The sequence below is a fragment of the Myripristis murdjan genome, chromosome 22 (genome assembly GCF_902150065.1).
Source record: "Myripristis murdjan chromosome 22, fMyrMur1.1, whole genome shotgun sequence".
In the NCBI taxonomy this organism is placed as follows: domain Eukaryota; kingdom Metazoa; phylum Chordata; class Actinopteri; order Holocentriformes; family Holocentridae; genus Myripristis; species Myripristis murdjan.
This window is the reverse complement of record NC_044001.1, coordinates 27652143-27679052: the sequence shown is the minus strand read 5'-3', so window position 1 is coordinate 27679052 and position 26910 is coordinate 27652143. Positions and strand designations below refer to the sequence as shown.

At 39.9% G+C, this 26910-nt stretch overlaps 3 protein-coding genes across 4 annotated transcripts in view; 1 reads left to right on the top strand and 2 right to left on the bottom strand.

Moving 5' to 3' along the window:
- Positions 1–1162: 1162 nt before the first annotated feature.
- Positions 1163–7559, top strand: lamtor3 (late endosomal/lysosomal adaptor, MAPK and MTOR activator 3). Its single transcript, XM_030082045.1, has 7 exons — positions 1163–1288; positions 1547–1597; positions 2705–2739; positions 2852–2910; positions 4839–4972; positions 6205–6268; positions 6908–7559. Exons 2-7 carry the CDS (start codon positions 1589–1591, stop codon positions 6979–6981), a joined length of 375 nt encoding a protein of 124 aa, XP_029937905.1. The 5' UTR covers positions 1163–1288; positions 1547–1588; the 3' UTR covers positions 6982–7559.
- Positions 7522–16358, bottom strand: dapp1 (dual adaptor of phosphotyrosine and 3-phosphoinositides). The gene is made up of 9 exons (XM_030082043.1): positions 15981–16358; positions 12964–13086; positions 11780–11913; positions 11508–11638; positions 10948–10995; positions 10636–10698; positions 10064–10149; positions 9099–9186; positions 7522–8166 (listed from the first exon to the last, which is right to left on the bottom strand). The coding sequence occupies exons 1-9, from the start codon at positions 16043–16045 to the stop codon at positions 8143–8145; spliced, it is 762 nt and encodes a 253-aa protein (XP_029937903.1). The 5' UTR covers positions 16046–16358; the 3' UTR covers positions 7522–8142.
- Positions 16359–17109: 751 nt separating this feature from the next.
- LOC115380816 (ATPase phospholipid transporting 10D) overlaps positions 17110–26910 on the bottom strand; it is a 42014-nt gene continuing 32213 nt past the window's right edge. For both annotated transcript variants that reach the window (XM_030082041.1, XM_030082040.1), the window contains 7 exons: positions 26474–26550; positions 26052–26177; positions 24074–24274; positions 23309–23389; positions 21999–22103; positions 20248–20435; positions 17110–19068 (listed from right to left, as the gene is read on the bottom strand). In XM_030082041.1, the coding sequence (XP_029937901.1) occupies positions 18873–19068; positions 20248–20435; positions 21999–22103; positions 23309–23389; positions 24074–24274; positions 26052–26177; positions 26474–26550 (974 nt within the window). In that variant the 3' untranslated portion in view covers positions 17110–18872. The remainder of the gene's footprint in view (positions 19069–20247; positions 20436–21998; positions 22104–23308; positions 23390–24073; positions 24275–26051; positions 26178–26473; positions 26551–26910) is intronic.

Sequence of the window (26910 nt, the reverse complement as noted above, 5' to 3'; positions counted from 1 at the left end):
GACAACATAAAATACATCTATTTTTCAATGAACTTCAGCTTGCAGCCCCATAGCAGCAGTATGCTTTCCAGCGCTGGTTAAGGTGAGTGCAGAGAGCAGACAGCCCACATGTGTTCCACAGGTTCTGTCAGTCACTCATTTATCAGTCAGCTTATATCATTACAACACTTTGAACTCAAAGCAAAAGACTGTACCTCATCAGGGAGTGGAGGAAGTTCCTGTGTTGTCTGAGCGGAGCTCCCAGAGAGCATGTGAAGCCCCGTCTGTGGACGTGAACTATTAATAGTTTTCTATATTTGCACTGTTGATCTTGGGGGTATTATGGAGGCTGTGGAGGTCCATTCCACCCCATGAACAGATTAACAAAATGGCTGTATTGTCAGATTTTTTTCCTACACAACTGCGAGTGTTACAGTTGCAGGTTAATATCTCACAAGTCTGAGTTTTTTTCTGCGGTTTCATAGCCTATCTCAGCGTTGTGACCCAACCCCGCCTCCCCACCCACCCACACACACACACACACACACACACAGAGCATCTCCAAAATGTTACTTTTTTCTTGCAATTATGTAATTATGCCAATAGCTCACCTGTGGCTCTGTGTCCTGTAGGTTTGAAACTTTGGCTGTGCAAGATGAATATTGAATAAAGGAGTCCATCACGGTTTCACAAACTAAGAGATTGGAGGAGATAGGAGGAGATGCATAAGGTCATGATCAGCCTTTGGACACTGAAGAGACTGCTGCGTAGCCTCTTTTGAATGAATGAATGGATGAATGGATGGATGGATGGATGGATGAATGAATGAATGAGTGGATGAATGAATGGATGAATGAATGGATTTGTGAATGCCAGGGGGAAAAACACAATTAGGTAGTAACAACTGTGAGAGAAAAAAAAATCATAATTCTAAATACTGAGTTATAATTCTCTGCAGTTTAGGAAAGCAGGCAGCAGAGAAGGTACAGCCTACTCTGACATTATTAACTTTTTAAAGTATGTTTCACTCTGCCTGGTTTACTGTTTATTTCTCTCTATTTCCCCCTTTGCCTTACTTTTTGGTTTGTTTCGATGAAGGCCAAGCAATAAACTGTTGGAAAAGAAGAAGGAGAAGGTCAAGAGGAGCCAGAAAAAGAAAGACGTCTTGCGTCAGAGCGGCGCAGCGCTGACGTTCCTCCTCACGTCCTCACGAGCCGGAAACAAAACATCTGTGTCATGTGACTCCGGCTGGGCTCTTGGAAAGGGGAAAGCAGCAAACTTTAGCTGACTGGAAGAGGATTCAAACAGGGTAACCATACACTCGCATACATTTTAATATGAATTGACCGTCCGAAGTAACGTTAGCCCTTTTGTAGCTGACTGTGTAATGCCAAATTCATTTAGCGTGAGAAACAGCTATGCTAACGTTAGCTAAAGCTAGTACAGTGACCAGAGACACTGCATAGTTCCGTCAGCCAGTTCGCAAATTAACCAAAGAAACTATTTAATTTCAAGGTTAACTACGTATTGAGTGGTCTAATTAACTTCCAGTGTTTTGTCGTCACAGTTGAGGACCGTTTTGTGCCACGACGAGGAGACACTGGCCACCATGGCTGATGTGAGTATGTCCTGTTGTCTCTGTGCTTCAGCAGCTAGCTGCGGATAGCTTCCCCTCACTGACATGGACAGGACGGCCCACTCAGCACCCCACCTTCAAATACCATTTTAGTTTTATTCAGTGTTATGCCCGTAGTTTTATTCGGCTAAATGAGCCTGCTGCTCGGAGGACAGGCCTGCTCTAACAGCCGAGCTTGTATGGTGTTTATGTGTGGTTATGGTCTGCCGCACACTCTCCTACACACTACAAGTACTACTACAAGGGCTACTTAGGATTTTTATTACGTCACATTTGTTGACATATCATCAAACCACTCATCGATGAGTTTTTACAATTTTTTGCATGTATCACATGTTATCTAAAACCCACATTTTACATAAATAGCAATGCAAATCAAAAGTCATGTGATGTGTATTTTCTGAATCCAAGTTTAAATTTAAATGTATCAAATTCACATGAGGTAACATATCAAAACACATCAGATTCCCCAAAAAGATACAGAAGACTTAAATGTGTTAGTATGACAATAGCTTCCTATCATATATCTAAAGCGTGTTGATTTTGCAGTCGGCATGTGTGTAATGAGTGCATTCTCTCAGTTAGATGATGTCACTGCATGGAGTCCACAAGGGAGATGCATGCTGGACTAGCTTTTGCCACTTCTGTTCACCGTTACACAGTCATTTAAATGTTCATGTCTCAGCTTTGATGTGAATTTAGATTTCATGACATTCATATCAGAAAAAGCTGCTTCACAAGAGAATGTGGAGGCAAATGAGGCAGATACTCTCAGGGCTGCATGGTGGATGATCTTATAGTCTTATGGTGTATAGTCTTAAAGTGTTGTAGCTGGAGGGGAGATGGGACATCATGTGTTTTTGATTGGGTTGAAATGGGAAGGAGGTTCCAAACTGCATTCTCCTTGACTCACTAATTTCTATTTATTTATTTACTGTACAGAATTTAAAAACTTTTTCACAAGCTACCCAGAAACTTCAAGTGGTTATCCCGTCTTAAATGTTAGTAACACACATGCCCCTGTAGCCCAAAGTCTTGTCTTACCTTTGTTATATCTGGTCAAATGATTTCTTTGCAACTTTCTTGCAGGATTTGAAGAGATATCTCTACAAGCAGTTGCCCAGGTTTGTAGAAATCATTTTGAATTCCTATCTTAAATGCAATGCTCCATATCAGAGTTGCAGGCAAATCCAGCTGAACCAGTTCCTTAGTTTGAATGACACTGTTTGTTTTCAGTGTTGAAGGTCTTCATGCTATTGTGGTGACTGACAGGGATGGTGTCCCAGTTATCAAAGGTAAGATCCCTGTTATTTGTCCTTCAGTCTTTATCTTGCTTTGTTTGGCAACGTGGTGTTGTGAATAGAACAGCTCAGTGAAATTTTCACCACCCCAGCTTCAGTAGCCTCTTGCTGTGGAAGATGCTGCCTCACTCAGCATGGTTTGAACATCACCATAGTGTTGGTGCCTGATGTGTTTTTCAGGCTTTGATCACACTGTGAGTGACATAGTGCATTGCTCTATATTGTGGGGCGGGGCTTCATTTCCATTTATGTCATTGTCTGAAGGTACAACGTACTAAATGAAAATAAATAAATAAAAAAGTCAATAAAATGAATTAGTTATTTGACCAAATGAAACATTACAATATCTTCAACTGAAACCCTGTTAATCTTGTAACAGTTTTGTATGAATGACTATTGGTGCTTTGATAAGGTATTTACCCATATGATTTTTGATAAAAATGTGAATAGTCAATCCAGAGTCAAATTCCTTGGGAGAATAAGCACCCTTGGCCAATAAAGTTGATTCTGATAGGATGATTGTATCTGCAATCAGCAAAGAGCTGAATCTGTCATTGGATTTTTTCAGCGGCAGACCACAGGCACACTACCACAGTGTCAGCACAGCCACCACACAACAAAAAAGCAGCTTAAAGACACACTCTGTGATTTTGGTTATATGAAGCAACAGGGTGCCAGAATGAAAACTTTCACCCAAACAAAGCACTGCAACTGTAAAAGAGGTAGGGAGAGCGAAGACAACAGAGTTCAAGAACAAAATGATTTTGTACTGTAGGCTGGAAAACATAAGGGTGCTCTGGACAAAAATGGAGGAGTGTGCCTGAACATCAAGTTTTCTGACCAAAAAAAAAAAAAAAAAAAAGACTAATGCATAAAATGAGGTAAAGCAAAAGGGCAAACATGTGACTATTCAGTGAATGGTTTGTATTCCATTGCAATTCTGTGCAGGCTATGGACAGTTAAGCAGCACTTCTAATAATTTTTAATGTGTCAGTTCATGTCTGTTTATGTTCACGTTGAGGGCAGGGTTTGGCTGGCTCCATCTGCCACACTGGCAGCAGACTGGAAATAGCACGATGGAGCCATGGCTGCCCTCCACCAAACCAGATTGTCCTTGGTTGGTTGTCCAGGCCGAGCTCTAGTGTGCCGGCGATAAGCAAAACATTGCTGGTGAAAGCTGCCAGTAGAGGCTGACAACACAAAACACCACAGAGAGGTGGGCGGTTTTTAAATGACACCAGTAGACCTCCAGTGTCGGGGGTTTTCAGACTTCTGCATTTCCTCGACCACCAAGTTGACTGCCAAGAAGCTGCAAACCCAATCTGATACCATTTTGCCCAACAGTGACTCCAATACCAGTGTTTCAGCACAAGAAGTCTGATGTCCATCAAGCATCACTGATCTGATATTTAAATACATCATTTTTAGTCATTAATATAGTTTTGTTCTATTTTTTTTTTACTAAATATATATATTTTTAGTATTTTTTTTTTTTTTTTTTTTACATTTTATTAGTATTTTTTTAAATTATTTATGTATTTATTTAGGTAACTTTCATTGTCTCTTACAATATTTTTTTACTAATGTTCCAGTAATTTTTTTTTCCACTATTGCTTTCTCAGAAAATTCACTTAATCTTGAAAATTTCAGAAACATTGGGAAAAAGGCGATAAGTAAATTAGCAAGAATGACAATGACAAACTATATTTGAAATCATTAAAACAATTTATTTAAAGGTCAGATCAGTGATACTGGATCATATTGTTTGTTGTTCGGACGCCTTTCACAAGCATTCAAACTGGTGGTGATTTTGCTGAGGACCACCTGAGGGGACTAGGCCCCCACTTTGAAAGGCACTGCTGTGGAGGATTACTGCTGTCATGTACACATCATGTTAATGTGAGTGCTGTGCTCTCCTCTAGTTGCCAATGACAACGCTCCAGTCCACGCTCTGAGACCTGGGTTCCTGTCCACCTTTGCTCTGGCCACAGACCAGGGCAGCAAGCTGGGCCTCTCCAAAAACAAGAGTATCATCTGCTACTACAACACATACCAGGTCAGATGTAACCACGTTATGCTGTGCCAAGTTGATGATGGTTTATTTCAGCTGACAGTTTGACGTGCAGCATGTAATGAATGAATGTCGAGGTGAAAGTGGCTGATCTGTTACTCAGCAGGCTAATTATAAATCCTGCAGATGAATTCAAACATGAAAGAGAAATTAACAAGTTTGACCAAGCCTCCTATCAGGATATCAGTTTGTTGGGAGATGTAACTCAATATAATTCTTGTATTAAACATGGGATCCAGTCCATATCATCCACACAAGTAGTAGAGTGTGGATCGGGCCACATATTTTTGTTACATTTCCCACTTGAAATAGCCCTCATGTTGCCCTTAGCGTTGTCATGTAAACTCCAGCACTATACAAGTTGCCCAGGACAGACAATAGGGCTGTCATGTTTATTTCTTTTAAACTGGAATTTCACTAAAATAACTCTGACGTGACCGAACCTTAACATGGGAATCCCCATTCTAGCAAGTAGACATAAATGTGTTTTTACGAGCTTGAGTGGACAGATGTATCTCGTAGCCTAAATGCTATTTCAGAGGCTTGTTTCCCCAATCCTGATCAGAATAAAAATCTATGGTGAAACACTGGACCTTATTTATTTTATTTATTTAGCCACAAACATTATCAACTAATATATTTAATGTAAAGTATAAACTCTTAGCAAGACACAACATGTTAGTTATTAGTACTGATCATTAGCTCACCAGCTCAGAATTTGGCTTGAAAAATCCATTTCAGTTGAACTCAAACTATTTCTGCTAAAATGGCAGATAATTCCATTCAAATAGATGTGTTAGTTCTTATGCCTTTCATAAGTGTTTGAAGAAATCTTTTGTTGATCCAGCATCACTGATCTGATGTTTAAATATATGATTTAAATAATTATATATATATATTTTTTTATTTAAAACAAACATTTTGTACATTTTTAGGATTTTTTAAAAAAACATTTTGCTGTTGTTTTTTCCCTCTAAATTTCTGCCTTTTTTTTCACTAATGTTTGGGTCATTATTTTCTAGGTTGTAAATGGTCTTTCCCCTCATGTTTTTGAAAAAAAAAGTGATTTTGCTCAGGTTTCAAAGGGTTAAGAGTAGAACTGGCCTTGCAGTCTTAAGGCTTCCCTCTCAGATAAAACAGGAAGTTACAGAAGTGTCATTCTCTTGATGTCACAGTTTTTTTCTCTTCCCAACATTTGTGTTGTCTCTGTTGAACAGATTGTGCAGTTCAACCGGTTACCACTGGTTATCAGTTTTATTGCCAGCAGCAACGCCAACACAGGTAACATCTAGCTGTCATTTTCTGTCTCACTCTTTCACAAGTGTTCATCAAGCCATTTCTCAAAAATGAGGCCAGAATGACAAAATACTACCACTACCAGTACTATTGATAATCATTAATTATTAAAGATTTATGTATGTGTTTAATGAAAAATTAAAAATCTAGCATTAACAAAATAATAAGTCAAGTCATTGTCATGCTCTTGGATTCCATTTCAAACAACAGACTGATGTGGTGATATACTCATATGAGTGCTGGATACTGGCTTGATGCTCCAGATGCTAACTGTTAGCCTCCTGCCATTGAGGTGGACTTCCCCCCAGCTAACATTAAACAACATTGACTTTTTAAAATTTAATGAAGAAAACAAACAATAGCAAACTCCCGTCTCTGTGGTGGCTGCTGCTCCTCTGGTGTGGAGTCATACAGGGAATGAAGAAGTTACTGGATCATTCTGGATGTTGATAACAAGAAAAATACAAAACTATCGTCTGTTTGCACTCTGTAGTCAAAAGAGCATTTTAGTTTCAGAAAGCAACATTTGTAAAGTGATGTTCAAGTGATGGATTAAGGCGGTTATCTTTTCTAAAATTGGGTGAACTGTTTCTTTTTAAATGAGCGTGTCTTTTGTTTCCACAGGTTTGATCATCAGTCTGGAGAAAGAGTTGGTGCCGCTGATAGAGGAGCTGAGGCAGGTGGTGGAAGTGGCGTAAGCCTCCAGACACAGATTCTCCTTCAAATCTCTCCTTGTTTTCTGAAGCTGCATCCACATGAGCTGGAAAAGACCCTCTGAACACCCGGGCAGTTAAAAACAACAGCCTGGCCCTGTGCTCACATTCAGACCTCTGTCTGCAGCCATGAACATGGCATGGCGCAAGTGTTTTGTAGCCTTTGGTTGCCTCTGATCAGCCTTTTCACATTTGAAGCTACACAGAGGTAACACCAGAAAATTTGCAAAAATAGCAAAAAAAAAAAAAAAAAAAAAAGTCATGAAAAGAATTTATATGTATCATAATTACTAATTTAAAATTAAATCACAAGAAAAATGCCATAAAATTATTCCCCAGAAATTAAAAATCAAATGAAATAAATTGGGTGCTATGGCATTCTTAGAGTTATGATTGACAATGACTTATTTGTTTAGAATTGTCCATTTCTTGTTTTTATTTGAAATGAATACATCACGTTCCTACACTTGACTAAGGCATCTGTGTGTTGGAGAAATCTGGATTCAAACCATCAGTTAGTTACTATTTAAAAGCTAAAGGGATTTTTTTTTTTTTTTTTTTTTTTACAAAGCTTGTATCTACTGTCTTTCACATAGGACATGAATGCAGCATCATGGACACAGACACAATCACACACACACCTCTTAGAATGATTATGTTGTTGTGTTACTTGTGGTGTTGGTAATGCTTTTTTCTAACAATTGAGTGTCTTGTACGTCCTCCTCATGCTTGCTTTTCTTTTTAAAATTAATAAGGTCTGTGACTCCTTCATGTACCCATTTTATTTATTAAAACAAAAATTACACTCTGCCACAGAAGTGCTTTTGGCATTTTCTTTAACAGTAAGTAAATGTTAATACCTGACATTGTGTCAATATAAGGGTTATTGACAGTTGCCCAGGAGGAAGATCCAGTGCGAAGTCCAGCAGGAAGTTCATCAAAACTTTTTTTTTTTTAAACAAAGAAATATACCATAAAAGAGAGTGGAGTGTCACATGGTCGTTGTGATGGTCCAGCTACCACAGGGAAATTGGTTCCACACTGCTCCTCGTGTTGGTCGCTCTTAATCTTTTCTTTAAATTGTGCTGGTCACTTTCCATCCACATCCAGTGTGTTTTCTTCAGTGAAGGTTGAGCTTCTCCTGTGTCATCGACCTTTTCTTATCTGTGACTAGAAACCAGACCAGGCTGTCAGTCAGCATCCTTTCTTTGAGGTTCATGGCTCACACAGCATCTCAAATATTTCCTTACATTCATATCAAAATTGAGATTAAGGCACGTGTAACATCCCACAGTCTGTTTTTGAGACCATCAAGTTCAAAAGAACGTTAGGACATTCTGTGTTTTAGCCTGTGATAATGCAGGAGTTTGACCTAGAAAGGTCGCTTTAGACTCCAGAAATCCCAAACAAGCCTCATTTACCTTTAGGGCTCTACAGGCAACACTTAAACAAAAAATTCAAAGGATATTCATAAATATTGAATAGATCATTTCATATCATATCATTTTCTACATTTATAAAGTACTTATAAATATGTGTAACTTTTTAAATAAATCAGGATTAGGCTAATGGTGGAGATAGTTACTTACATGTAACCTAATGCATGTACAAATATTTTGGTAAATTGTAATGTTTATAAGCTCTTTACTTTTATAAATAAGACAATCACTTTTTTCACATTTACTGATTTGTGAATAGTTAATATACATTCATGGGCATATTTGTAACTAGTTTGCAAGCATCTTTAAGTCTAGGAGTGAGAATCTTTTAATTATGAATACCTTGTAAGTCAGTTACATTATAAAGTATGATCAGAGGGGAAAAAACAGATGAAGAGGGAGAAAGAGGAAGACACTTTGAGGCCTACAAGGGAAGAGCTCAGACAGCAGATAGCTGACTGACAAGCTGAGTCATGATGGAGGCTCCTACACTACAAATCTTTATTTTTTCCCCCTTAAATGCATTTTAAGTGATTCAAAAGTTTCTCTGCTGTGTGGAGCAAAAACTGGAGACGACATTGCAGATTTTAGAATTGATAGAAACCCTGCACTTTATGGCAGCACTTTCCTAGGAATGGAAGTAGAAGAGGCAAACAAGCTCACCAGTTTCCACCTCAGGATCTTGATCCACTCGTCCGCCTCAACGCCCGTCTTTGCACAAAGATAAAACGTCCTCTCAGGAAACACTAGACTATGGAAAGAGACAGATATGTAGAGTCACTCAAGCCAAAAAGGACAGGAAAAGTACTGCATCATGCATTTTTGCAGATGGGAAGTCTGAGTAGAGCCTAAAAGCACCACGAGACAGTTTTTATAGAAAGTAAAGAAAGTGGGGTAAGATGCAGAAGTTTACTTGGAGGTCCAATAAGCAGAAGTGATTTTTTTTCCCTATATAGATATTTTGGTCTGTTTAAAATTACATGCTTGTGAAAGGTGTCTGCACAAGCATTTACGCACAAGAAATCTGATGTTGGGCCAGCATCACTGATCTTATTAAAGCTGTGAGGCGACTGCAAAGCCTCTGTAAAGGTAAAATAAAAGTAATTCAGAAAAACAGTTCACAAGTGATTTTTCTGTATTGGAATTACTCTACCATATATTTTGGTTTATGGAAAACTGAACCCCGAACTCTCAAACATATTTTATAAGCATATTTTGAACTTGTAATGTAGCTAAAGTGTGTTAACACGTTGGGTGAATATTTGTTGTAGTCACTCTGAGCCACAGATGTTGCCACCTTTCAGCCGAGCCATGATGAGGATTTGTGCCTCTCTTCCTCTTTCCTTCTGTTATTTCTCCGCCTTAGACTTCTCTTTTTCTTATTTGACTCATGTCAGATTTTCAGGCCATGGGGAAGTACAACTGAGAACCGCTGTCTGAAAACATGCCCACTGCAGCGGCTGTGTTCAGAGGAATCAGCCTGCAAGTGTTTGAGCGATTTAGGTCACATTTGTCAGTTGCCTAATTTTTGCAGAATGATCAGAAACTGTGCTTGGTTGATAGGACGTAGGATCAATACCTCGAAAACTGGAGTTTGAAGGCCCAAAGCCCTGTCGCCTCAGACCTACCAGAAACAGTTGACTCGGTCCTGAGAGTAGTCAAACTGGACTGCAGAGCAGGCCCTCAGATCCAGGGTGCGGAGGGGCTCCTCGCACTGGGACAGGGTGCACAAAATACAGCTGTCACCATCGCTACATCAATTACAGGTTGAAATCTTTGAAAGCTTCAGCTGGCTCTCGTGTGGCAAATTGACTCTGACCAGTTGAAAGCAAATCAAACTGCTTCTGCTGCAGGCACAAGCCATTCAAGGAAACGCTTTGGGAAATATTCAAAAGGATAGTTCTTTCATTCTCAAAAATGTGATATTATCTCACTTCCCCACCAGCTGTTAAATAGGACAGTAATATCCAGCACTCAGTAACAATGAGAGGAAGATAGCACCACTACTGTCTCACATGATGAGCCCACCAGTCTAAGGGTTGCAGTGTCAGACATTAAGATAATCACTTCAGAATGTTAATCGTGAACAACGTCAGTAAGGTAAGTTTGCGTTGAAAGTTCATTGCTGAAACTGCAGTGTGAGGACACTATGAAACATTGCATCTACAAAATGATGCAGAAAACGTATTGACAAACTCACCATTTTGTCTTTGAAGTATTTGAGTTCATATCTGTTGAGTGTGAACCACCTCTGTTTCCAGTTCTGCAACAACAGATGAAACTGGTTGTGTTTTAAATGCCACGGTTAAATGACTACACCGAATCTTTGAAGCTGACATTTTTCTGTACGACTCAGTACGATATGCAATTCTTAGGTAACGTTTCCATTTACAACATAAGAAGTACACTATTACCACATGAAACCTCATTCAGAGACCAAGAGGCAGGAGTGTAATAGTGCTGTGAATCTGGAAAGCCCCAGTCCCTTCCAGCACTAATCCACTGACTTTACCTTCACAATGGCTCCTTGCTTCACCAGGTAGCCCTCCTTTGTACCCAGCTGTAAACACATGCTTTGTATTAATGAAAACAAATATATCAATAGTTAGTCAAGCATCGACTTCGCAGGACCATACCAGTGATTTTTGCAAGTGGAATATTTTCAAAATGTATATACTTCACGCTTTGCTAATCTTTTCCCAAAGCAGTCATACTTTAGAACGCAATATCATTTTCTTGTTTTTTCATTCATGGTATTGTCCTTTAAGGCTCACCTGAAGACAAAATTGAATTTGAACCCTGCTATAGTTTTGGCCACATCACACTTTAAACATTAAGCCAAAAATATGCTTCATGGAAATTATGTATTGCAATAAACACTTCTTCTCTTTTCGATGGCATTACATGTATCACTTACTGGAACAGATCTAAAGACAAGATTGGCCCCATATAACAATAAAATAAATATCTGCTCCGAGTATTGCTCTGTTCAGTTCACACCAGTCAGTATGCCGGGTGAGCCAGGGGAACGTGGTGTGTGCTATCAAAACAGTGCAAGCAGAAGACTCATACCGATGGTGCATTCGCCACAAGATCGTTTTCCGTGCGTCCTGTCTGGATGGCCGTGTGAACTCGCACAGACTCGTAGATCGATGGCTCCTCCACGCGCCAAGGATACGGGCATTTCAGGACGATAAGAGTTCCTGTTTGAGAAGCAGAGGTGCTGTAGGTAAACACGCAAGCAAGTCAAACAGCAACCCAGCGACACAAAGACCCATCATCCAGTCTATGCAAGCAATGCATACATGCCACATTAGAAAGAGTGTTTTTGTTGGCTGGCTTACCTGTGTCACTGCCTAGCAGAGGCTGGTTGGCAAAGTGGTTGACAAAGTCTTGAAGGGATGCAAACTCATTGAAACCAAAGGCATAACCACTGTCCTTGCGCATCACATGGAAATGCTTGACTGAGTCCTTAGCCCTGCATGGCAGGTGACAAAAGGAAAGGAATATAACACGTTTGACTGGTTAACTTAGCCATCAAGTGCTTCACACAGATGCCAAATTCATGCAAGAGTCCTTTGTAGATTGTAAGTTCTGGTATTCAATTCTAACACTTAACACTAACACACACTCTTAGGACTTTTGAGCTGGTTCTGTTCCGTTCCATGGACCTAATTTTAAATCAGTCTGAGCATTCTAACTAAAAAAAAAATTATTTGTAACCCAAAAAGTTGTTACCCAGCTGGAACCAAAAAATAGTAGGACCTGATGTGGGAATTGTGACGACAACAAGAGTGTGTGTGTTATTCTACAGTGAAACACAACAGAAACTGAAGTGTGCAGTGGTCTGCTGAAGAAACACTATCCTAACACACACACACACACTATATTAAGTGTTACTAGGTGACTAGCATTGTCAAAGTAGATTGGCCCTTTCACAATATGAAGTAATTGTTGTTCTCGTGCCTTCTAGATTCATATATTTTAATGTTGATCATCATCATTTGTCCCTCCCTACAATGTCTTTCAACCGAGAAATCACACTTCAGTTGGGCAACACCAGATATGCATAAGAATCATGAGAATTTCTTTTAAAGTGAACATGCGATTCTTGGGTCACAAGTGCAGACTGGACCGTATATTTTTGTGTGAATCAACCTGAGACGGGAGCACAGTAAGCGAGCCCGACCTGACCCCAGCAGTTTTTTTTTTTTGTGTCCAAACCAAATCCGAGCCTGAGGTTTTGTTTGTCCTCCATCTCTAGGTTACATTTACCACCTGAAATAGCCGACATGTTGCCTTCAGCATCGTCACATAAACTCCAGCACCATACAGGGCATTGCTGAACCTGAACATAATTCTAAATTTTGTCCAAACCTGGCCCAATCCGACGGACTTGACAGGTCACAACAGGTCCCAACAGGCTCAGGGTGGGTATCCACACTGTAGTCTGGAACCCAAGTTGACCAACAGGACAGTCTCTCAACAACATGGTGTATTCCTTGTGCTGTAACAGTAGCAGACTAACCTGACAGACAGGGCGAAGCAGCCGGGACCCTCGTTACTGTTTCGGAGGAGGTAACTTCCATCACTTCCATTGGACAAGAGAAGTGCCTCTGCAGCGTGGCGGGACAAGTCAGAGTGGTACCACCTTGGACAAAATGGATCAGACAAGCCCTCTTAAAGTGCACCATGCAAAGGACAAACCTCCATGCAAAGGACAAACCTCCAGTTCAGGAACATGATCAACTATTCTGAGAAACGACATAAACTTGACAATGGTTTCAAGGGTCTTGTGGTAAAACAAGGAGCACTGAAAGCTACTCCGATGTTTCAAAGTCTAAATACTGGCAGTGGGAGAAAACACTGATTCATACAAAATTCTCTACATGTCAGAGTTGTGCACATGTTTCGAGTCCTAAATTCAGTTCACTCAATGTGTTTGTCAGAGCTACATGTTAAGGAGCGTTTTGATGGCCTTGGAGTCCTTGTAGATGATTTGAGTCATTATATTCATTCATTCAGTCATTATTTCACTGTTTCTAATATACAACAAACAATTGTAAAATATGCTATCGGTTTTTCAGTTGAAAAGACAGAATCACATCACCAGTCTTTACATGTGTCACAAGTCCATTTCAGAGCTGATTCTTAGATTTTATTGGTCTCTCTAAGGGCATAGATCAGTTTTACACACCAGATTGATGTCTGGGGTCATCCATTTAATTTTCTATTGTATAATTTAAAAATATACAGAAAATAATCTTGACGATCAACTCTCTTGGACCTGGCTATATGGTATACCTTTTGATTACTGATTTTGTGGTAACACTTTACAATAAGAGTACAACAGTTAACGTTTGTTAACGTTAGTTAATGCCATAATGGTTAATTAACTGTTAGTTAATGATTATTATGGCATTTACTAATGTTAATAATATCTACAATAACCCTTAAATAACATATAAATTAATACCTTAGCATGAACAGCATTAGTAAATGATTCTTAGACACATTAGTTAACGGTTAGTTAACTTAATGTTTATTACCTGTTACTTAATGTTTATTACAGCATTAACTAACGTTAATTGTTGTACTCTTATTGTAAAGTGTTGCCGATTTTGTTCTTGATTTTATGTGTTGTGTTTTACTCCACTGTCAAGTGCTTTGAAACTATTTTGAAAGCTGCTATACAAGATTATTATTATTCAAATACAGCAGTGTGGCTGATGTATTTTTTCCGACCACTGACCACTGATGTCACACAAAACGTAAGACTGAATTTGAGAAACTGACTTTGTAACCCCGATACATTTGGGTTAAATCGCGCTGCATCGCTCTGCAATCTGAAAAGGGGAAGCTGGTCAGTAAACAGCATGTTATTGGAGAGAGAAGGATGTATTTCACCTCTAAATGAAAGCTCATGGTGTAAGACCGCTGCAAAGGAAACAGCTGTTATGGGGATGTGAAAGCTCCTGATTTGCATTAACAGTTGAAAGGCCTGAAAAGGCACCAGTTAGTCACTAATTGTTAGGCTTCATCAGAAACCTCCCATGTAAAGGGGAAGAACACATATTTTTCTGGCACACTGCACTACATGATGACCAGCTCTGTGTTGCTACAGTGCACACAGACATGCTGAACTGTTTTTGGGTGGAACAGCCACTGCACGTATCACTCTGGGGGAAATGGTGGTTTGAGAGTCCCAACAGGGCAGAGCGGCTCTAACTGTGACACATTTTGTCTCTGCACCTGGATCTCAGACAGTTTACACTTTAGAGCTCTCAAATTTTCAGCACCACAGTGGTTAATTTTAGTTTCTATTATAATATCATCTTCACAGATTGCCATATACAAGGTGTTGATTGTTACAACCCAGCCCAGCACCAAGGAAGGATGTGAGGAAAAAGTGCAAAGCTGACGTTAGCAAAAGTGTAACCTACAAAGCTGTTTATAAGCCCAGTCTTTGCCTTAACATTCATGAGACCATGAAATGACCTCACATGACCTCTACTTCCTGTAACACAGAGCATTTTAAACAGTGACATCATCCTGCACTAGTGGGTATAAATTAAAATTCCAGCCAATAAAAGCTTCACAAATCTTTACACTTCCTCTCTCATCCACCTATCCCTTCAAATAAAACTGTTTCTCTCCCAAGCTGAGATCCTATTGGTTTGCACTTGTGAATGACCCTTCCGTACACCGCTCATGACTAATTGTGACTTGAAACAGACATTTTTTTTTTTTTGTGATCATCGCTTTACGAACACTTTTTTCAATTTTTTGCTCCTGCTGCGGGGGATTAGACACAGGACTGTCATCGACTACAAAAAATACTATGTCAGTAGTATTGAATGAACTGACATACAAAGTTTTGTACTGACAAAGTTCTTATTAAAATTCAAATGTGTTTAAGTGTGGTTTTCATGATATGCAATAAACTGAATGGAGGAAAATGGCTGCTCTGCTGAATAGGAAACACAACCAGTGGGTGTGGTTCAGCCGACTTTAATCCATGTGCATCAGATTCAACCAGCTGACAGAAGACCACTGGGGGAGGACAAAATACCAGATCTGCTTCCCTGTGTTTTCTAGTTGGGAAAAAGTTTCAACACTTTTGATAAAAATGTTAAAACTTTCCCAAACTCTGCCAGCCCTTTCCTTCCTAGATCTAACAAAAAACAATCTCCAGCAGAGACTTTCTGTATAACATGGAGGCGCTTTAAAAATGCTGCAACTCTACTTTTGATGAAATGTCAAATTTCAGAAAACATGCCGTTGTCACTGCAGCCCTTTACAGCAGAATTCCCGCTAGAGGGCGGTAGCGAGCACAGGCAACCAAGTCTAATAATTAGGTTTAGGATAATTGATGGAAATTAGGCGCAGCGCGGTGACTGAGGGCCACCGCAGGATGCTTCCCAGCGACAGAAGCCTCAGAGAAGCGGAGACACTCGGAGAAGCTCAGCGTGGCGGAGCCGAGACCGCGTCCACACGGAGCGGAGCGGCCGGAGGAGCGCTGCGCCTGCAGGGAGCGTGTCTTACCCCAAAGTCTCCAGCTCGTCGCTCATGTCCTCAGCGGTCGATGTGCTACTGCTGTACGAACTCATGTTGTTTACTTGTTTGTTTGTTTATTTCCACGGGAGACTGATGCAGTCCAGCGCCTGTCAGGAAAGCTTGCCGTCCTGCAGCCCAGAGGAGAGAGAGAGCTGCGAAGCCCCGGAGTCTGACACGCCTCAGAGGAAATGCGCTCCGCTGCCGCTGATGTGCAGGACGGGCGGCAGAGCTGAACTCAGAGCCGCTGACCCTGAACCGCGGCGGACCCACCTGTCTGCAGACAGCCGTGTACACACAGACAAGAGGACACCTACTTCCTCTTTAGTGACCCATGAACTTTATAGTAGACTATATAGTACATACTTCATCAGCTGCCACTGCAGCACTGCCTGCAGGCTGCGTGTGTCTGCTTTTAAAGTAAACCTCCCACTGAGGGACACACGGCCAGAAGCAAAGGCACGGAAATAAATTCTCCTGCTCTGTGCAGAAAAGTATGGCTTTTATGCATACAGACAAAAGGTAAGTAAGTAAGTAAAAAAAAAAAAAGTAATAAAAAAAAATAAAAAATTTAATATTACCCAAATATGTAAATTTATCAGTCATCTCTGATTAACAAAATAAAGCAAAATTGCAAAATAATAATAATAATAAATAAATAAATAAATAAATAATTGCAATATGCATTATCTTTAAATAAATATGAATAATGTCCATTAATTGTCTCCCTAATACTGATTCCCCCAAAAAGTAAAAATTAATTAGAATTGCATTAAATATTATTCAAATATACATTCAAATTACATGTACACAATCTTAGTTTTTCTTAGTAAGTAATCCTTTTAAAAATCAGTGGTGTTCATGTTATTTACAGTAGCTAAAGCTTCAGCTGGAAAATATACCTGTGCCTGGTATTCATGTAGTGTTTAAACTCTGCTTTGCGGTCAGGTGATATCACATCCAGAGTGGACGGGTTTGTCTGCTCACGCCAGAACCAAACCCATCCCAAAGCTTTTCAGGGGGATTTTTTTTTTTTCATGCAAATTGGAGCAAACTTGAAATCCTCACTTTGCTGAGATGCATGATTTCCTTTAAATGAGAGAAAGAAGATGGCATCACATTTAAAAGTCACACAAGTTGCTTCATGTTTTATTGTAGTTTTCAGATGGCACTGACAATAGAAGGCTTGAACAGCAGGGTGTTACAATATCTGATATGAGACAAATATTTGAAAACTGAAGGTGATCAATCAAACAAAACATCATCTGAAATGATAATAAATTAGATGAAATTTTCATTCAAATCTTGACTGTGACTGCACCAGGCATCTTCACAGTCCTCGTATTTGCATCAACACTGGCATTCCAAAAGCATGCCATTCAAGTTAGGGCTGGATAATATTTTAATGTCAGCTGCTGGTCCAGTTAAGAGCCAGCTGTGTCTGTGCACACGCTGCAGCACTTCAGGCGCGTCACAGGCTTGTAGGGAAGGCAGCCTTGTCACGATCCTGACTGGCAAAACCGGTGTGGCCGGATTTTTCAGGGACAGAATGCCATACTTGTTGCCACAACCTCCTTGAAAAACCACTGCCTCGTGCACCCACGAGCAGAAGCAGCAGGATTTCACAGTGACTGTCAAAACCAGTCGTGTGGAGTGGTTGGTGTGCAGATGTAAACATAAGACAAGTGGTGGTGTTCAGGCTGGATGACATGATCTTTACCCACCGACAGCAAGGCACAGCAAACATATTGTTGGACAGATTGGTCTAGGATCAAGTCAATGTGACTCAGAGTTCAATAATCTTTTCACGCCAACTACCCCACACTCAGCTGACTCCAACATGCCAGTGAGGGAAGCAGTTCAGTGGGTTAAAACAACAACAACAGCAACAAAAGGCCTCTTATTGTAACATCATCCGGAAATGTCAACATTTCTTCCAAGACACACACAAGTCGGTGTGGCATCTCCATGCACCAGCTCAAGGATTGTAAACATTACAGTCATTGTAAATATACCAGCATGTTGTTCATAACAAAGCAGTGTCACTTCAGGATGGAAAAAAACATGGCTGGAGAGAATGCATTCACTGGAGCAGAATACATGTTTTAAAATGAGGTGTAGCATTTTTTTTACTATAACTCATGGTTAAATTCATAGTGATACTTTGGTATAATTGTCCAAAACAAATGTTTGGTTGAGGGAAATGGTAGCCTCAGTCTCACACCACTGGTACTGATAAACCCTTTTCAGACTTGCACTCGTTAGCCCAAGTCTAACTGCAGGCTTAGGCTAGGCTCCATTTACACATGGACATATAACCCAGCACTAACAGTTAGCCCTGGGTTACTAATGTCTCAAAACTAATTTGATAATGATTTATCGGTGTTAAAATTAAAAGCACAGCACTGATGTGTCTTATAAAGAAAGGTTGTAAAATATTTTGTGTTTTCTTTTTGATCGTTCACAGCTTCCATTCTTGAATGGTTAAGTTCAGTGTGCCAGCTCAACATAGATTTCCAGTTCTGATCAGCCATGGAACTTCAGTCACCTCTCAGTACATGGCTGATGTCAGTAGCAGCTCACATTGTCACATTAAATGACACCAACAAGATAAGCATGCTCTTGAAGCGGCGCCTGTAAATGGACGGGATGTGTTGGAGGCAAAAGGCAAATTTCACCACATCAGCTGCTTTTTATTGCACCTAAAGAAACATCCAAAGATGTATTTTTCTGCCAGTGGCATGAAAATGAATTTGGCAGGTCAGCATATGCAGTCCAAGCCGCACAGTCTTCTTGATTAGCCATGGCCAGAAAATTCACTAACTCTAGTCTATGTCTTCTGCTGACCGTGGTTGACACAGCAATGTGGCCCTGTGCAGGCGGTCAGGTGACCATGTCCTCAGCACAGGGCTCCAGCACGGGGTTGTCCACACACACAGGGAGCCTTCTTGCACCGGCGTGCCTCTCGTTCCACTGTTGCATCCTCTTGCGATATTTCTCTGGATCCATCTTTTTCTTCTGGGCTGCTTTCAGCACAGCGGAGGGACACAAGGTACTGCGCAAGGCCCGAACCAAAATCCTAAAACCAAAAACATATATAATGTGTGTGAATCAATAACATACATCTGGGGTTTGTCAAGAATCCAATAACCTGGGTGAGGATGTCCGATTCAACATTAGGGATCACAGCAGCGAAAGAGACAGCAGAAAAGCCATCTATCCTCTTTACTGTATGTTTTGCACGACCTCATCGCCCTCCACAGGGTCCAAGTAACACTGCTACCTCCTCAACCACAACAGTGCTGGTTCTTGAACCGGTACCGTTTGGGATTCTTGGAACCGAGGTGCTAGCCAGCCACCAGTTGGAGTGGAACCACTGGGACCACCGACTCCAGCATTGCTGTGGATGGATTCAGCCCCAGTCTGCTGGTTTGCTGCTCTATGACCCAACGCACCATCACAGAGTTCTTAACACTCCCCCCATTCAGCAATTTCAAGATACAATTTACTTTTTCTAGCACTCCCTTCCATCTTTTCTGGAGGTGTCCCACTTGAAAGCAGTAGTTTTGTTTCTTCAGCACACCACTGCATGCTCTGCAATTTCTGCATCATCTCCATCTTCTCCTGTACAAAAATACATTCCCACTCATGTTGTCACCACGGTTCCCATTTCAGGTCCTACTACTTTTTAGTTCCAGCTGGAAATCAACTTCTCAGATTCCAAACCAATTTATTTTTGGTTAACATGCTTACAATGGTTCAAAATTAGGTTCACAAACCGAGCAGAGCCAGTTTCTAGTTGGTCGAAAAGGCCTTTCTGTTGTGCCTTTTCCACCAACAAAGAATTAGTTCCATTCAGGTCTGAGCACCAAATTTTGAATCATTCTTTGCATTTCCACCAAATATAGATTGCCTCCCAACCAGAAAAACTGGTACTTAGCTAGAGCCAGAAAATTGTAGTTTTTAAGTGGTGAGTGAGTGAGTGTGCATTATTCTACAAGGAAAGATGAAGACTACTACAAAGAAAATGTTGTGATTCGGTTAAAAATAGTGCATAAAAATAGTGCACACATCTACAAAGAATGGTTCCACTGCAAAAACTGGTTGAAATGCGGGCTGATTCTTTAATTTGCACCTTTGTTACAAGAATCTTGAGGCAAACCAGTTGGAGAACCAGAACGTTTTTGGTGGAAAAGGCTTGCCTGTATTCATATGCTTGTATGTCAGTTCACCCAAATGTATTGGAGCATGTATTTACCTTGGCAACAGTGCCACCACAGTAGTGAGGGCACACACCATGTAGAAGAGTGGCTGGGACATCTGGAGTGTTTCGACACCGAGGGGGTTGGTGGGGGGACTGCAAGTCACGCACCAGAGGCTGAGGAGCAGCACGAAGGCGAAGTAAGACACGCCACTCCCCAGTAACACAATGCCATGCAGCCATGTCTGGAAAACAGAGACAGGCATTAATAAAGCAGGTGCCACAGAGATACGACATGGCAAGGCAAAAACTATGATTTTTGGGGGGTTTACGACTGAAAAAAGGGAGCTACATATGTGCTCTTGTTTGGATAATGTTAGCATTATCACTGGATCTCATTTTGTTTCTTTCTTTTTTTTTTTTTTTTTTGTATATGCAAAGCCGGTGAGTAAATGGGGAGGTTGCGACAAAACCTTATGTGGCAGGTGTTACTGTACAGTTGCACTCACTTTTCCTGTGCTGTTGAAAATCTTACCACCTCCAGCTGTCTAGTAGTAGGGCAGTTACATGACAAAACACTCACCAACATTATTTGCACGGCTCGTACATTTCCATTTCAAGCCACTATGACATACTTAAGTCTGACTTGCACATAATTTAGTTCTATGAGGTTTGTGCTCTTACATCTTATGTATTTTAAATCTTCGTATTATTGACATCAAAATTACAAATTTACACTGAATTGAAACAAACTCAGATTAAATAAAAAAAAAAAAAAAATCACTAACATACAGTTTTAGTTGTTTAGTTGTTTTAGTTATTAGTTAGTTAGTTAGTTATTACGATATTAAACAAGATTATGTGTGTTAGCTCTATTGTAATGGTTTATATTCTTGAGACTGTGCATTTGTGAATTTCCCAGTCTGGGATCAATAAAGTATACCTATCTATCTATCTATCTATTTGGATAAACTTGTCTTCATTTTTTTCTTAATAACCAAAGGATCAGTGTTGATTTATTGTTATTATTGAGAGCAGAAATCAGAGGCTGGTAACATTTATACCAGAAACAGTTATGTTTTCCCCCTGTGGGCAGGATGTGTCTCTGCAGTGACAACAGCTCTGCCCTTAGTGATGGCTGTTTTACCCAAGGTGGTGATGTTTCTACCCAGTGGGCCCATACTTTCTCAACAATTTCCACCTGGCTTATGAGGCAGATCGCATCATAGTGCCATAGCAATGCATTTACATGTTGTCTTAACATGCCTTTTTCTTTATCCATGTAACATATCAAGATGCATTTTAATATCGGGTGTAAATGGGGTCAATGATGATTGGTGCAGCCCTAGACTGGTTTACTTCTCATCTGTCAAACAGGTCTTTTACTATTTCTGCTGGTGACTGTGTCTGCACCGGCACCTTTAACATGCGGCATTCCTCAGGGTTCTGTTCTTGGTCCCATTTTATTTTCTCTTTACATCGATCTATGTCTGGAACAATCTCAGGCTCTCTATTAGGTTTGCTGCATCTGTTACACAGTTTTCATTTCTTCTTAGGTGTTTTAATGTGTGTATGTTTTATGCTTTTAATTGAATTTTATTTGCTTAACGTTAAGTTTCTGAAGTGCTGTTCTTTTACATGTTTTACTTATTATTTACATGTTTTATTATTATTTCTCTGTAAAACACTTTGAAACTTCTGTTTTGCAAAGTGCTATATAAATAATGTTTATTACTTACATTATTACTATTACTAGGCTTCTAGCATTTTAACTTCACATATCTGGACTGAATTGGCTTGGCTCTCACCAGAGTGTGACTCTCGATGACTTGATGCAGCAAGATGATGAGGAGAGCTGAGGTGTTGATCGGAGAGCCGAAGGACAGGTCCCCAATATCTGATCCTGCATAGGTCTGTCAAAAAAAACAAACAAAAAAGAATACCTTGGTTTTCATGGAATGGCTGTGAGGGTGGGGTGGGGGTGCCGCCTCTGTTGTCAGTTTAAATTACATAACCTGCTGTTGTGTGATTATGTGATGTGTTAAATTCTCATACAACTAAACTGCATTCTCAAATGTTTTGTGGGAAACATATTTTTGTTGCGGAGTACATTTATTTGCAATGTATCACAGCAACTTTTGTAATCCCTTGGTTTCAAATGGCAAATGAATCAATCAATTGACATGCACCTATGTGACCCAAGTTCGAGTCCAGAGCGATGTGACAGTCGTGCTTCTTTTTTGCAAACATGATGTTCTGTTACCGTAACCTAGTGGTTTTAATGCCTAAACTTTCTCCGACCTTAACCAAGTACTTTTGGTGGCTAATGTGATGAAAATAGCTAAAATGCCACCCAACATAGTATACAGGATGTGTTGATTAGAAACGTTTTTGTGATACATCAGAAATAAACATTTCAGACAAAATATGATTACCCTTAAAAGTACTTGCAGTTTGGTGGTATGGAAACATAATTTTTAAGGGACAGGGCTGTAAAAATACATAGCTTGTGATTGGTATGAGAATAAACTTGCTTGAGACTGGTAATCTATTTTTGTCAGTTAATTCATTAATTGAGAACTTGGCAATCTGGTCTGAAACATCTGTAGATCCTCTGGTGCATTCATATGCTAATGAGAAGCTAGAACATCTGGCTGAACTGTGAGTATTTACTTTGTTGGCTCATATATGCTCTCACTTGTAATTCTGATTACTTCTGACATGGCTTTAAGGCACAACAGAAAGATACTACGGGGTTCACATAAATAAAGACTCTACAATGTCATACAATTAATGACCTGTTGTATGATCAGTTAGACTGGTATTTTATTTGGGAAAAATAAAATCCTCAAGAATCTAAAAAGAAATGGTCATGCACTGATTATTTAAATTATTTAATTGTTCATGCCATAGTGACAAAATCATGGCTATAGCCATGGTCATGCTAGGTTACTTGTACACAAAAAATGATAAGTATGTACACATGAGCAAAAAAAAAGTCAGATTTATTGAACTATAACTGGCATGAAAGTTCCTTTACAAATCCCTTGACATGGTTGAATAAAAACACAGAACCATTTGATAGAATGGCACTATCACATGACTCAGATGTACTTACAAAGTAAGGCACAAAAAAGCAGATGAGGCTTTGGTAAAAACCATCCAGAATTGTCAGCCAAAATGTACGGGGAATGTAGATCTGGAGAGAAATGAGAATTTATCTGTCAATTCATCCTGATGAACAGAAAGTGCGAGTAAGCATGGATTCATCAGTCCATATTGAGTTTATTACAACAAACCTCAAGCACATTGCTTGCATATTTCTAAACTCCTGAGGCCCACGGCTCAATTCTTGTCATACACTGATCAGTATCATGTTATACTGTGGGAGGTTTATTGTTACAACAAGATGTTTTTCACATTACAGCAAGATACTTTCACTTTAAAATAAGACATAGCTTCATGTTAAAACAAAGTAAATTATCTCATAATCACGTGAAATGTTTCATGTCTTTGAAACAAACCCTTCAGGTTTACTGAGACTTTATCAAGGAGTTGATATAGTTGACCTAAACTTAACACAATTATGTTAGAAGGAACATGTTTCAAGGATAGAAAAGGTGTAACAGTAATTATATTAGGAACTAGAGTAGTAACAGCTGGTGTCGTGACCAAGGTAGCATGATGTCACAGCTTCTTGTCCCTCATTTCTGATATTTTTACCCCTTGAAGCCCTTAGACTCACTCAGGCATTTCACTTGAGGTCTCTGAGGGCTCAGTGACAGGGCTTATGGAGGACACTGGGACTAGGCCTCCATGTTGTGTCCTCACATTGTTGACAGTGTATCTACTGCCCAGTTTGTCTCCTGTGTCTTACACCCACCTTGGAGGTGTGTCCTGCTTGGTAGAGCTCAGGCAGCTCCATCAGAGCGTCTGCAGGCACATCTTGGTCCAGGACACCGTAGATGAGAGGAGGCACAGAGGTGAAGAGCAGGTTGAAAAGGATGAGGACCCAGGAGTTGGTCATGACGCTCCCAGAGAAACCACAGAAGAACTGGTACCAGAACAGCAGGTTCACATACATCTACACACACACACACGCATACACAGACACACACACAGAGAAACCGGAGTATGATAACAATAAGTACACTACTAACATACGGTATTTCACCAATTAATCGCCTGGCCGCAAATAGCCGCCTGGTTCTTATAAATGCCTGGGGTCTGCACCCATTTTGCGTATTAAACGCCCACCTGAATAACCGCCGGGGCGATTATTTGCATTATATTGAGGTAAACCCAAAATAAGGCTGTTCACTTTATTTTTGCAGAAGTAAACAGTTAGCCGCACAATAACTGTGCAGCACTTCCGTTTTCTGTCAAAATAAGAGAGCTAGCTAATGTTATCAAAAAAAAGTGTGTACCGTAATCTTAAATCGACCGACTGTAAATATGTTGGACAGTAACTGTCATCACAATAATGGCCTGGTGCAGGTCTGTGCAAAAATAAATAAAGGCCTGCAGCGAATAGCTGCCTGGTTCTTTTAAACGCCCGGGGTCCAAGTTGATTTTGCGTATTAAACGCCCGGGAGATTAATTGGGGAAATACGGTACACTATACGGACCAAAGTATTGGGCCATACCTCTCAAGGACTGAATTCAGGTATTTGTCCATTTTGAAAAAAGACATTATTCCACTTGGCCTCTGGCCCTTGTTATGCAGGACAGTAGTGGTGCTATCTTCCTCTCATTCTTACAAATAACCGCCTTAATTCAAGTGTTGCTTTCTGAAACTAAAATGCACATTTGACTACTACCCACACAGGGATTAAGTTTCTGTTTTCACTTGAGCTATAGTATAAAATGAACACTGGGGAATTAAACTCATTGGTCTTACTGCACATTTTCTTCCACCACAGCTTCCCAGTAGGTACTTTCACTACAGTGGGTATTTTTATTATGAGAGCTGTGAAAAACATGATCACTGTGATACAGTGAACGAGTTTCACTGTATTACCAGTCACTGTCATTCCATTCATTTCCATTGCTTCAGGCTGTTTAAGGCTTCCTCATACTTTACAGTTGCTGAAATGGTTACAGTTCATTCCTCTCCGTTTTACTGTCAGCTTATCTTCTTACCTCAAAACTATAATCGCTGTCACTATCATTTTTCTCTTTTCACTCCAGCTGAATTAATGAAAAAATTGTTTGTTAATTCTGTGGAATGTCCATATTATTAAAGGTATGTTCTGCCAAAAATATGAAGTCTATTACTATATGCCCATTTGCGCTCAAGCTTGTCCTACTAATCTTACACAAGAAGTTCCATTTATCTTTCACTGAATTCTTCACTTCAGCCAACTTCATGCTTGCATTAAATTGATTCCTCATGTATTCTTCTTTTCAACCAAACTTTTAAGCATTAAAAATAAATGGCAGACAATGAAGGCTTTTTCAAGTTTCCTCTATTCCAATATGAAACCTAGCAACCTGAAGAAAGGACAAAGAAAGCACATTTCGAGCGTCTTTCAGCCAGTCTCACATTTTTTCCAAGAAATGTACTTTTCTAATTTTGTTTTGTAAAACCTATTCAATTTATTATTATTTTTGCGTTTGAAAAGAATTACATTATTATGATATGCCCAGTGTCTTGTATTAGCTATAAAAACCTGCAAGCAATCAGAAAATTATAATGAAAACATGATCATTCCTATTAAAATCATGAATCATATCACAATCGCAATATCTCTAAAATTAATCACAATATGGTTTTACTACCTTATCGTTAAGTCCTGCTTGCAACAAAATAAAAATGTTTGTGCAAAGTGAGAGATCATGTGTTTGTGCAGAATTCTCACCACATTCTTGTAGAAAAAATAAAGGATCATGTTGGCCAGACGAGAGTAGCACCAGTGGCCGTGAACCAGCAGCAGCTTCCGAAGGTGTTTGAACCTGGAGATGGCAAAGTCACTAGACATCACAGCCTGGGGAAAGACACACAACAACAGACAATTTGCCAAAAAGGAAAAAAAAAAGTTCACTCCACAGTCACTGCAAATAGAAAGTAAGGGTGTGCTCACAAAACTGACATCACTAGAGTAAAAACAGGATTGGGTTTGACCTTCAGGGTCAGTGGTTAATGAATCCCGGCTCTGTGACCATCTCACCTGCATCAGCAGAAATACCAAGACAGGTCCCGACAAGAGCTGCCTACAGGTGATTCATGAAAAGCTTTCTTATTTTGACGGGTTTGACTGAATCAGTTGGTAATGGCAATTACCTGCATGCCCTCCTGACCAGATATTCCAATGCCCACATCAGCCACCTGGATCATGCTGACATCATTGGCTCCATCACCTGGAGGAGGAATGGGTGTCCAAATGAGGAACACTGCTCCAGCCACAGCTCACTAACAAACACAAATGCTACTCCACTGTCCTCCATGCCTTATGATTACATGTTTGTGGAAAGCAACTGAACACAGCCTCAGATGTCTCTCACAAATTCTTAAACACCAGAAATCTGACACTGATCTGGCAAAATTTGAGATTGTTTTTTGGTCATTTTCTGGTCATTTTCTAGTTATCTTTCTTTTTTTCATTTTTTTTTTAAACTAGTGTTCCGATACTTTTATTTCACAAATTTGGGCATTAACTTTTCCCCATGTTTTTGAAAGAAATCAAGTGAATTTGCTCAAGTTTCAAACAGTTAAATAGT